General features: G+C 38.5%; 1 protein-coding gene across 1 annotated transcript in view; it reads right to left on the reverse strand.

Moving 5' to 3' along the window:
* The window catches only part of RNF150 (ring finger protein 150), a 156,531-nt gene that overhangs the window by 43,173 nt on the left and 100,010 nt on the right, over positions 1-13,348 (reverse strand). The window contains exon 4 of the mRNA XM_036423736.2: positions 13,149-13,231. Within this exon, the coding sequence (XP_036279629.1) occupies positions 13,149-13,231 (83 nt within the window). The remainder of the gene's footprint in view (positions 1-13,148; positions 13,232-13,348) is intronic.

The following is a 13,348-nucleotide window of genomic DNA, read 5'->3' on the forward strand; positions in this document are numbered from 1 at the left end:
ATCTCAACTCTTCCTATTTGTGCAATTCTCAGTAGAGCACTGTCCCTTCCCATGTTTTAACAAAGGCTGGGTGAGGAAATACATCAGAAGAACAAGATATTCTATCTCTTAACAATCCTGACAAATTAGAAGTACAACAGGGGGTTGATCAAACTCTTCTTCCATATTCACCAAAGGGTAGCAAACATTTAGAAATTCTTTAAACACCTCACAAAACATGATGTCTACAGCTGCATAATAATGCAGAGAAGATGATGAATAAAATCAGGTCTCACATTTTTAGCAGCATTGAAAACCCAGTTTGACTCATTTCCCCTTCAAATGATTATTGTTTTCTCTTGTCCTTTCACCTGTATGTATAAATCCTACCCCAACTGAATGGCAATTTGTTTTCTCCACATGGAGGAGAAAGGGCTGTTCTAGCCTTTCCATCACATTCCCTTTTGCAGGCCATTGAGATCAGGGTTCCCTGGCTTTCCTTTTGGCATCAATGAAAGCTGTTTCATTCCCCTTGGTGAAATGGCCATCAAGAACGTGATGATAAACTTTGTGTCATTAAGTGATTCCCTTCCATACTGTCTCATCTTTCTCTGTCCCCTCTGCAGACAGTCCTTACAGTGATCACTGTGCTGTGTTCTGGGCTCAGTGTGAATCAGGGCAGTTAAGCAGGCACAGCCCCTTAGGCCATAAACTCCTTCCACCTCCTTCTGCGGTGGGGGCGACTCTGCCATTGGGCATAGTCTGAAATGTTTGGACCAATTATGAGACACTGCATTTTCTGGATTCACTCAATTTAGGCTACATAAACATCGTTTAAAATAAAAAAAAAAAAAAAAAAAAAAAAAAAAGAAGAAGAAGAAAAGGAAAGGGGAAAAGAGCTGTCACACAGAACCAGTAGAGACCATATTCTGGCTGTTGCTGTAAACATAATTATTTTGTTTAGGTAAGCTAACAGGCTAAGCTGCAGGTGCACCTGCTGGAGAGCGAAAAAGAATGCAGTACAGTACATCACTGCTCACCTCTGGCACAAGCACCGCCCTCTGTGAAGAAGGAGGGTGTTTTCAGGCCCAATAACAACAAGCTTGAACTCACTCTGGAGAAAGTGAAATCCTTAAGGCTGGGCTAGATTTAAAACTGATGTGCATGGGGTCCTTTGACATTTGGCTTTAAGGGAGTTTCTGAGGCAGATTTTTAGCCAAAACCATATTCCCAGAGAGTTGAGAGCACAGCAGAGCACTCTTATGGGGCAGGGGGAGGGTGGGGCCAAGGTGTCAGATCCAGAGCCAGTGGTACAGTAGGAAGACTGGCTCAGAAGTCAGAAAATATGGCTTTGCTTTGGGCCCTGTGACTAATCTTTCTAAATTAAGTTTTTTTTAAATTAAAATAATGAAGGGGGGGGGGATAAGAGATCAATTGAAGGACTTGTGAGCATGCATAAAAGCATAACCAATGGACGCAAAACCCTGGAGGGGTGGTGAGGGCATGTATAGGAGTGGGGTGGGGGTGGGGGGCAATGATAAGATATGCACACATAAAATACCTTAATAAAAAATGAAAAAATTAAAATAATGAGGCATTCATGATACCTACTCTATATTATAAATATATAAGATATATATATATATAATTATAATATATATAATTGTGATACCAATTAGTTATTATATGCAAAAGAATATATTTGTAAACAGTAGAGTGCTTTTCAACGTTAAAATATTTTAATGAACAGCCACTTCTTTCACTCGGTTGCCCATAGTATTGGATTTAAATAGCAGTAAGGAAAAATCAACATAACTTAAAAAACTAAGACAATGCATCAGATCCTCCTGCTACCAAACTGCATTGCTTATTTTAGCCACAGGGGACGAAATCAATCCTTGGGGAAAGTTCGTAAGTTCCGAGGGCGCCTCCGAACCCTTCTCTCGTAGCCAGTGTCACTCGCGCCTCTGGTTTCTGTGGAGGGAGGCTCCATGCTGAAAACTTGACCCTGGTCTAATTATATCGCTTGGCTGGGGCAGCAAAGCTGGCTGGCATTCCTCCCGTCTGTCTAGCTGGTGAATATAACTGGGGATCAGGACATGTGAAGTCAGAATGCCATATTTAACAAGGTTATTATAGTTCGAGACCTCTTTCCTCGGGCGGCATTTGCTCCGTGGCAGACAACAGAAAGTAACACATCAGACATCATTTACCAGCCCTGCCATCTCCTTTTCTGTTTCCTCCTTTCACCCCTGAGACTCAGTGATGTCCCTAATGCTTGGCTGGGCACATACAAATCCAAAGAAATCAAAGGAAAGTTATTAGAAAACACCATCAGCACACTTTGAACTTAAAATTTATGTAATTTTGACTAAGGCACAAAGTGAACTGTCTTTTTTTAAATTGAAAGGATAGCTTCTTCGGTACTTAAAATCCCCTCTCCCCTTCCCCACTAATGTAAGTATAAAAATTGCTTAAATCTTAAGAAAGCTCCATGACTGTAGTGCACGTACTATTCAGATAAAGATACCGTTTCCCCAAAGACCTCTCCTGCCCCTCACCAGTCAGTACCCACTCCCTGCCATGTACCCGCCATTATGGCTTCTGCAGCATAGATGAGCTTTGTTTGTGATTGAATTTCATGCAAATGGGATCCTTATTCTTTTTTTTTTTTGGTCTGGGTTTCTTTTGTTCAACATAGTGTTTTCAGATTCATGTGTGCTTTAATGTATACTTACTAATAAACATTGTTTTTTTAATGTTGAGTGATATTCCATTGTGTGTATGTACCCCGATTTGTTTATTCATTTTTCTGTTGTTAGACACTTGGGTTGATTTCCTTTTCGGCTATTATGAGAAATGTGCTAGGACAACTCTTGTACAAGGCTTTCTGTGAATGTAGCATTCATTTTTCCTGGGTACATATCCAGGAGTGGGCCTGCTAGGATAGATGGGTAAGATGTGTTTAACTTTAGTAGAAACTGTTGAATTTCCAAAGCAGTTGTGCCATTTTAAACTCCTACCACATTACATAACTTTTAATTTGGCAGAGTATGTTAAGTTATATTCCGGAAAGTATGCGTCTTTTAAATAATGGTTTTAAGTGGAATGCTTCACACCAACATAAATTTCTGATACATTTAAAAAAATGTAGTTAACCAATGTTTTTTTTATTTTTTATTTCTTGATAGGGAAGCATAGAGAGGAAGAAATAAAAATGAACAAGGATAAAATTCATATATTTTATCTTTTTTTAGTGTTAATCAAAAAGCATTATCAAAACAAAGTAGAATATTTAAAAAAGAAAAAGCACTATTTACTGAAAATATCAAAATAAAAAATTTAAAATATGTAGTGAATATCACATTTTATCAATTCTAGGCCTTCCCATTTCCCATCTCCATTTTAACACCTTTAAAATTGGTAAGCATCTTATAGATAATGACAATTTAGATTAGATATATGAAGAGCTTGTTAGTCAATAGTAATATCTCAAAAAAATAAAAAAAAACATGGTAATTAAAACTAGTGCTACCTTGCCTGGCTGGTGTGGCTCAGTGGTTGAGCATTGGCCCATGAACCAGGAGGTCACGGTTTGATTGCAGGTCAGGGCACAAGCCTGGGTTTCAGGCTCCATCCCCAGTAGGGAGTGTGTAAATAGATGTTTCTCTCTCATGGAGGTTTCTCTCTATCCTTCTCCCTTCCTCTCTCTAGAATATATATATATATATATATATATATATATATATATATGCGCCATTGGTTCTGAATATTCATGGCAGTTCCTTAAAAAAAGAAAAAGAACAAGAACAAGAACTAGTGCTACCTTTATACTTGCCTATCAAATGAGAAAGATGTTTAAAATGGTTCAAGTTCAAAGTTCCAAAGTGACACTAATATAAGCATCCTCACATCACATTCAGTGGAGTGTAAACCTTTACTATCTTTCAGGAAAGCAATTGGACAAAACTTACAAAGGTCCTTTAAAGTCATTTTTGGCCTTAACTGGTTTGGCTCAGTGGATAGAGCGTTGACCTGTGGACTGAAAGGTCCCAGGCTCGATTCTAGTCAAGGGCATGTACCTTGGTTTCGGACACATTTCCAGTAGGAGGTGTGCAGGAAGCAGCTGATCGATGTTTCTAACTCTCTATCCCTCTCCCTTACTCTCTGTAAAAAATCAATAATATATATTGCCCTAGCCGGTTTGGCTCAGTAGATAGAGCATTGGCCTGTGGACTGAAGGGTCCCAGGTTGATTCCAGCCAAGGGCACATGCCTGGGTTGTGGGCTTGATCCCCAGTGTAGGGGGGTGTGCAGGAGGCAACCAATCATTGATTCTCTCTCATCATTGATGCTTCTATCTCTCTATCCTTATCCTTTCCTCTTTAAAATCAATAAAAATATATTTTAAAAAATCAATAAAATATATTAAAAAATTGTTTTTTGACCCAGTAAGTTCACTTTTAGCAATGTATCTTAGGGGATATTATACATAGGAAAAATATATAAAAACAATTAAGGTAATATTTTTATAATGATGAAAACTGGAAGTAATTTAAATGCTGAACAATAGGAGTGCAGTTAACTAAACCCCAATAATGGGCTACTCTGCAACCACTAAGATATTTTAAAATAATTTCTAATTATAGAAAATGCTTACTTTAAAAAATATATATTTTTATTGATTTCAGAGAGGAAGGGAGAGAGAAAGAAAGATAGAAACATCAACAATGAGAGAGAATCATTGATTGGCTGCCTTCTGCATGCCCCACACTGGGGACTGAGCCGGCAACCCCAGGCATGTGCCCTGACCAGGAATCGAATTGTAACCTCCTGGTTCATAGATCTCAATGCTCAACCACTAAGCCACGCCAGCTGGGTGAAAATGCTTACTTTTTTTTTTTTTTTTTAAATGCTTACTTTTTAATGTTAAATAAGAAAGTAGAATAAAAATTGTGTTAATGTTCTGACTCTACAATGTTTGACAAATACATGCTATATATTTACCAATACACAATGCATAACAACATATATAGTATTTATACAATGCATTATAAAAAATGAAATAGACCAATACTAATAATAATTTCTTTCTCATAGTGAGATTATTTTTTTTGTTTACATCTTTATACTTTTCTCTATGTTAAAAATGTATTAGCCACAAAACCCTGAAAGTTATTTCAAAAATCACACCTCTATATAAGCAGAATGCCCAATAATCTAACTCGCATAACATAGGCTTGAAAGAGTGAGTCAACCTTATGAAAACCAGCCAACATTTATCACTGTTTTCAAAAAAAGGAACTTGGAAAAAAACCTGTTCCTCATCAAGATATGTCACAGGCATGCAGGGTGAAGTCAGGACAGACCATTGCTGCCTGGCTAGAAAGCGCCCCTTTATTTTCCACTTCACGAGTTATAGGACTCATTGTTGGAATCCTGATCACATTTCAGCATTTTGTAAATTTCTTTTACTCATAAAGAGGTTGGAATTTTCTCCCCATAAAGACATTCAGTTCATTTGACTCATCTAAAAATCACACTGGTCCCTGGGAAAAACAGCTATGGGGCTAGTGTTTATCTTTAGTGCTTTCAGTAAAACTTGACTGTGAAGTTTTGAATTATCATATGTCAAAATGATTCCCATTTTTATATCAGATTATAATTCTTCTTTATGTTATGTTCTTTATAATGATCATGCCATGTCTGGCAAGGAGAGTCTCGTGTCCCCCGCCCCCAAAAAGGAAAGTTTCCAGGTGAATATCAGCATCCAACTGAGAAGTCACCTTGGGTTATCATGAAAGGACCCAAGACATGGATCCCACTTCAGTTTCAGGTAAGACAGGTGAAGCTACAGACTGCCCAGGTGGGTTTGTTGGAAGCACCCCTGAGCACACGGAAATGCTCCCGGAGACACTGAACAAACAGCCTTTCAGGGGGCCCATCGGACACCAGTTGCTCATTGGTGTACTGCTGTGCACTCACCTACATTAGCTCAGTACATCTCATTAACTTGATTTTAACGAGGCTGGGCCTTGGCAGGCACGTCTTACCATAAGTGCTTGTTCAGAAAGTTCTACAAATGGATCCCTTTACTGTTTGCCAGGTCCTTTCTACTACAATAAATGTCTCCCAGAGCTACTTCTCTGGTGGAAGAAAATGTCACCTGTCTTTGGGGACAAGAGTTAACGGGTGCTTGCATTTGAGGAGTCAATGAATAACCAGGTTCATGTTAAAAATATATGTCGTTCACATCAACTGAAAAAGAAAAATAGCTATCTGTCTGAGTGGTTAGATGGACAGGGATGATTTATGAATGTCTTTGTCAATTGTAGACACATGGTAGCTAACAGACCTTCAAAGAAACTAGAAGACCAAAATTGGGCTTTGTCCTAAAAAAATTATTTTTCCAAATCTCCAGGCCTATCACTTTTAGGTGCTATCTGAGTCAGATATTGAAATGTCATTAGGAATTTCTGTGCCAGTTAGGGTATCTATGTCCCCAATTGGCACCTACAAGCTTCACTTGTCCTCTGATGGTTAATTTATACTGCACTTTAACGGTAACCACTTATTCTGTTTTGATTTTTATTCTGGCATATTACTGTGTTTAAATCTCTATTTCATCTCTTACAGCAGGAATCCCATTAGTCATGTTCAGATATTTGTAAAATGTAGGCTTAAGTTTAAAAGAAAAAAAACCAACAGTATTATAGCTTGCATGCCCTGCATTACTAAAAGAGCTCTTAAACGGATACAACTGAAATTAAGCCTTGTTCCTAAAATGGAGAGAAGAGAAAGAGGAAGGGTAGCACAAAATCGAACGAGTATCTACCCAAAATGGAAGTGTGCCTCAAAGACCCAGGTACAGGGGTTGTTCTGGGGATGAATAACTCAGAAGAAGTCACCAAAAGATAAGCCAGAGTTGGTCCTCACATGTTTTAAGTGATAAAAGAACTCTGTTTTAGTGCTTAAATCTGTTTTTCTGTTATGTTTTGAAGCAATAGTGTACCAGCTGCTGGATTTCTTCTATTGCTTAGAATCTGAATGAAAAAGATATGAGCATGTGTGTGTGTGTTTTTAAATGTAAGTAACATTATCTATTTAATTATTTAATCCTCACCTGAGGATATGTTTTTTTAATTTTTATTTTCTTTATTGATTAAGGTATCAATATTATATATGTGTCCTATTCCCCCATTGCCCTCCCCACTCCCCATCCCCAGAGCTTATGCCCTGGTGTCTATGTCCATTGGTTATGCTCATATGCATGCATACAAGTCCTTTGGTTGATCTCTAAGAGCATGTTTTAAACATAAACAGATGCATCTACCAGTCACCAACCGATATAGGCAGCCACTTTCAACTATTCCAAAAGAGGACTCATGCTGGATTTTCCTCTGAGTCTCTCCTGACAAGATCCTTTTCTCTACATCCCCAGTGCCAAGGGTCCTACTCAGGCCTCTAGCACTTCCTGCCTCAGTGTTACAATAGTCTTAAGGGAAGAGTGAAGACAGGGAATAAAAAAGTGGAGTTCACTCTAACCGAGCTGCTAAGATTATTAACATTATGAAAGTTGTGGTATGAGGAAAAACTCAATTCCTGTTCTCACTATCCTAGGAACTTATTATACTTGTTTGAATTTCCCAGTCCTTTGTTGATGCCTGGATCTACATCTGGACCTGCAGATAACACTCTAATTGCCCCCTGCAGAACTCACATATCCAGGTCACCTGATTACCCCCTGCAGGGCTCACATAGACATCCATTTTCCAGACCACTGGATGAGACCACACCTGTCTCATCCAGAGGTTCCCATGTTCCAGACCACCTGGTATCCATCATCAAGACCACCTGACATCTGACTAATAACCATCCTGTACTAATCCTATAGCATTAAGAATGTAGGACTGATAATTCTCAAGAATGCACTTTTTACTCAAAGAGCATTTAACTTTTTTTTCTTCTTTGGGTCACTATTTCGGTTTCTGCATAAATCAGTATTTCCAGAATAATTATTCTTTTAAATGCAAATAAATGATTCTTGCCTTTCACTTTGGCCTTTTATTTTTAGATTAACAGTCTCTTAGCTGGTCTCCCAATTCCAGTCACATCCCTTCAAGCCATATGATGTTGCACATGGTGTCAGCGTGCTGTGCATGTGACACAAGCTAAACCCCTCAGAGGGCCCCCAGCAGCTGCCTACAGCCCAGGCTCCTTGGCTGGGCATTCAGGTCCTAAGTGATCTGAACCAGCCTGCTCCTCCACCATTCTGACGGGCATTATGAGCTAACAATTCCTGGTTACCATGAGTTGTCTTCGCTTGGAATAGTCTTCTTAGCTCTGACTGGCTGGAAAACCCTATCAGTAAAACTTTATGAAAAACAATTAGGTTATTTGAATACCTAACCTAAAAAAAAAAAAAAAAAAAAGAAAGAAATATGCCAACATGTGAGCTAAGGTCTACACACATAGCTATTTATGATAGCCTATTTTTAACAGCAAAAAAGTGTGTATGTGTGGTGAGGGATGAAGGGGGGGCAAATGAAATGTTCAAAAATAATCAAATAGATTATGCTAAATGGGATGTTATAAAACAACTAGAGGCCTGATGCACGAAATTCGTGCAAGGGTAGCCCCTGGTAGCCCTGGCTGCCTCGACCCTTGCAGCCACTCTGGCTTCCTTTGGAAGGTCATTCTGCTATTTGGCCTAATTAGCATATTAGCTCTTTATTATACAGGATTAAAAACTATGTTGACAAAGTTGTAAAGACATGGAAAATGTTTATTCTAGAAAAGACTGAAGAAGACTTAGGAGATACAGATATCCCAGAAGATGTCATAAAAGTAAAAGAAGAAAGAAAACCAAGAATGCAGGCATAAAGCAGAGTCAGGGATGAGGCTGCAAAGATAGCTTTTGACTATGTGTGTGGGCCACAAACCGGGCTTTTAGTTTCCCATCAGCAAGCACAGAGAGAAATCTGGGTAGTATCACCATCCAGTATCCACAATATAAAAACATTCCCTTGCTTGGGAGAAATGTAGTTACCCCATACATGAACTGCTGTGGCGAGTCCCCATGGAGAAGAGTATAAAATACTAAGGCACACTTGGCAGGATTCCCAAGGGTGATTCATACAGAGATCCAGGATGAAGGCAATGGCCATTGCACTAGCCAACTCAATCCCCCTTGTAAGGAGCCAATAGTTAATAATGCACATCTTTAGTTTTCTATGAATATCCCTTGTTGCAGAAGTAGAATTTAAAGAAATGGAAGGACTGAAGTAAATTTCATTTAATCTCCTTTCAACTAATTTTTTGGTCCTAATACTGATACATTTGATGAATTTAAAATTGTATTTGCTGAAGAGTAATTGGAGTCAATCTAGTCTATAGCCAGATAATTAAAAATAGACTTATCAGAATGAATAATTAAGGAGCAGGAGTAGGAGCAGAAAGCTTAGTAAGAAGACTACTGTAGAAAGACAGGAAACAATCGAAGGTCATAATGATGTAACCATTGTACTAGGAATAGTAATAGTAATAGTTCCAATAATGATGATAAGAGTAACGTCACATTACACTGTAACAACAACAACAACAACAACAGTAGAAACACGTATCATTATTATTACTTATCAGGTTTTGAATTGAATATGTGAAAACCAATCACTTGTTAGATAAATTAGATTTTTGTATCAAAATCTAAATCCCTTCATTGACATTTTCTCCTGTTAACAAAAGTCAAGCCTCAATTAAAAACACAGCACTCACAATGCTGGCACCCTCTCCTAGATTCCCAAAGTTTTGGTGGTGCTGTCACATTCGGTTTTGGTTTGGAAGAAGATGAAGGGAAATGGAATCTGCCTTTGACTTCCTACTCATTTCTGATCATATTCTGGTGATCGATCCTTTCATGATCATTCATAAAGTATTTTAAAAGAGTTTTTAACTTAAGATAACACTTGTAAAAGCAAGAATTGATTCTGAATAGCATAGGTCTATTGTTAAAACTCACATCTTGGAGCTGGTAGGTATGTCTGTGCATGACTTTAATCATTACCATGACAACAAATAGGAGGGAAATCATTATTAGTTCCTTACGCATGCATGCAAGGGTCTCCGAAAGAGACAAAGGAAAGAAACAAACAAGAGAATGATTTTGAAAATATGGTGGTACAAGAGCTTCCATTCCTGAGTGATACGGAAAGACACCCTACCCAGTAACAACAGGACAAAGATATATCCAGCGTGTCAGGGGTGAGGAGGCCACGGAAAAGAGTATCAGAGGAGGAAGACAGTAAACTGGAACATTTTTGGAAACAATTTTTACTCCAAGGAGATGCAAAGAATTCTGCGTATGAGTCAGCCTGGAAATAATGGGAGAGTCTATGAAGTTCATAGGAACAAACGCTTAATAATACCCCAGAGGAAATTACCTAGCAAAAAGCAAATGCCAGTGCCTTTGTTGAATAACATCCATTACTGCAAACTGCCTGGCAGAACCCAGCAACAGGCATACAAATATCTTGATTTTAAAGTCAGCCAGCATAGAAAAAAAATGTATGAGCTCTTCAAAGAGGGAATACATGTGGCGGAGTCTAAGATCAAACGGTCATAAGTATAATCTGTATTTGGGAATGCTCAATGAAGTTCACTATTTAAAGGAGGGCCTACAATAAGGAAATAAAAGCAAATGAACAGTAAAGAGCTCGAAGCAAAAAGAATCAAGGAATAAGCTGAGAACCAAATAAAGATATAAAAAGGGAAAGCTTGAGGCCAAATTGAACCAGCCTAGGGCAAGGGCTAATATACATAAAATGAAAGTTTCAAAAAAAAAAAAAAAAAAAAAAAGGAAGTTTATAAAGTTTTGGTTTTGTTTTTGTGATAAATATTAAAATGCTATTTTTTCTTGGTTAATATTCCCATAATATTTTAGAGTAGAAGGAGATTTGGCTTGATATATTATGAAACTCTAAATGCTGCTAAAGCCATGTAATTTGTTATAATTACAAATTGCAATCAGCCAGCTGTTACACACAGGGGCATGGTGAAGTGAACGGTGGTACATCTATGACTAGGCTATTACGCAGACTCTAGCAACTGTAAGTAGTAACATAGAACATACATACCTATGCCAGAGCTCTAAAAGCACAAGGTGTTTTACACTGTATGAATTACAGGGCTGAAGTAATGCTGCACCAAGTTTTTAAAACAGATTTTCTTTTTTAATTCTTTAGTGTTTAAAACATTACATATGTTTCCTTTTCCCCGCATTGACCTCACCCCAGCCACTCCAACACCCCCCCCTCCCCCTCGCACACGTCCTCACCCCACTAACATATTTTTTAAATTACATTTGTAAAGTTCTTTGGCGATTCAGGAAAAAGTTGCTATTTAATTTGCTTTAGATATTTTTAAAAAATATATTTTTAAATTGATTTCAGAGAAGAAGGGAGAGGGAGAAAGAGAGAGAAATATCAATGATGAGAGAGAATCATTGATTGGCTGCCGTCTGCCCTCCCCCTCCCCCTCCCCCTGCACTGGGGATTGAGCCTGAAACCTGGGCATGTGCCCTGACCAGGAATTGAACCATGACCTCCTGGTTCATATTAGATCGATTGCTCAATCACTGAGCCAATCCTGGCTGGGCTGCTTTGAATATTATTATTATTATTATTATTATTATTATTATTATTATTTTAATTCAGAGCAGCCTGACAGGGTTCTAAACAGTCTCCAAAGAAATAAAATAAAGAAAAGCACTTTCCTTACTTATAACTATCAGGATATATAAAATCCCGAGTAAAATCTGCAGAGATGAAAAGATGCTATGCTGAGAGGCTCTCTGAGGTTCACATACTGCTACTCTTTGCCAGAGTTTCTAGAAGTCACCTGGTAAACGCCACATATAATGTTTAGAGAGAGAATTTATGTATAGCACCCTCATGTGACGGAAACTACCGCGTCTTTATGTGCCCACTGTACTATTTCATCTTAGAGACAACCAGGCATCTATACACCAATGAGAAGAATCCCACCAAAGGCCTTGGCTGGGGCCACCAGGGTGCACCTCCCCAGGCGTGGTTTCCTAATGATCAACTGGCCTAAAAGCATTTCAGGTACAATCCATTCATTCCCCTCGAGGCTTTCTGCATTTATTTGAATATCCTGGGTGTGATTTTTTCTCTCTGTCACTTCTTTGTCATTTTCAGATTATTGAACCAATTCCGCCAAAGGCATATTTTATTTCTTTTGTATTTCTAATGAATAGCTTTTAAAGATGCATTGTTTTATGAGTAAATGGATTGTGTTGTATCTTTGGGTGTTTCCTATCTTTGTGTATTTTTCTACTTTATGTATGTGAATACTTTAAGGCTCTTTAAAGCCAGTCTTTTCAAGTTAAGACCATTTCTTCAAGGCAGAATTTAATTTTATTTTCAGAATACTTGAGCAGATGCAGAAAGGCTTTTAATTACAGGAGGACAACTTTTAAGGCAACTTGAAAATAATTTAATTAAGTTATTTAAATGTGTTTAATTTTAACTGTATAAAAAGAATTCAGACACCTTAACAGTAAATATCAATTAGCAAGAGGAATGAGGATTGCGTGAGAATCACCTGGGGAGCTATTCCAGTTACGCTTGCGGGCACTCTTTCCTACAGGTTCTAGGAGAGGGAGGTGGGGAGGACTGTCACTTTCTGTTCCAGTTAGTAAAACAAACAAACAAACAAACAAAACAAAAAACCAACCCCCTCAAAACAAACAAAACCCCCCCAAAACAAACAGAGGAAATGGAATCTGTGGTTGGTTTCCTACTTAATCCTGACCATTTCCTGGCTGCTGATCATTCATAAACTATTTGAAAGATTTTACTCACTTAATTAAAATAGCACTGTAAACTTAAGTATCACAAATCTTCTATTAAAGAAATCTAGTAGTGGGATCCGTGCTATCAAACTGTATCATGAGGTCCTCCTTCCTAGAGGTATACCTCCTTTGGTGCAAAGAGGATCAGGAGAAAAGTTACACAGAAAGAATGAGCTTTCCGGTTGTTTGATAGTGAGACATGGAAATGTTAGGGCAGATGGGCCTAGCAGGTCTGAGCCAGAGGCCCGCGGTCACTCGCCACACTCGCCCAAGTCAAAGCAGGCAGCCTGGTGACTCACCGGCAGGGCAAGATCCGGACCACATCGCTGGGCTTGTACCCTTCAATACAGACTGCACAGTTGTCAAAGTCAGGCTCTGTTTCCTGCAACACAGAAAGCACACGTGAGCCTATTTTTGTAGTTTCAACTCTTGTAAAGATACCCAAAAAACACGCCAAAGAACCGTGCCTCAGAGGCAGGCTTCAATGGTCTTGGGCTCA

The sequence above is a fragment of the Pipistrellus kuhlii genome, unplaced genomic scaffold, assembly GCF_014108245.1.
Source record: "Pipistrellus kuhlii isolate mPipKuh1 unplaced genomic scaffold, mPipKuh1.p scaffold_m20_p_8, whole genome shotgun sequence".
Lineage (NCBI taxonomy): Eukaryota > Metazoa > Chordata > Mammalia > Chiroptera > Vespertilionidae > Pipistrellus > Pipistrellus kuhlii.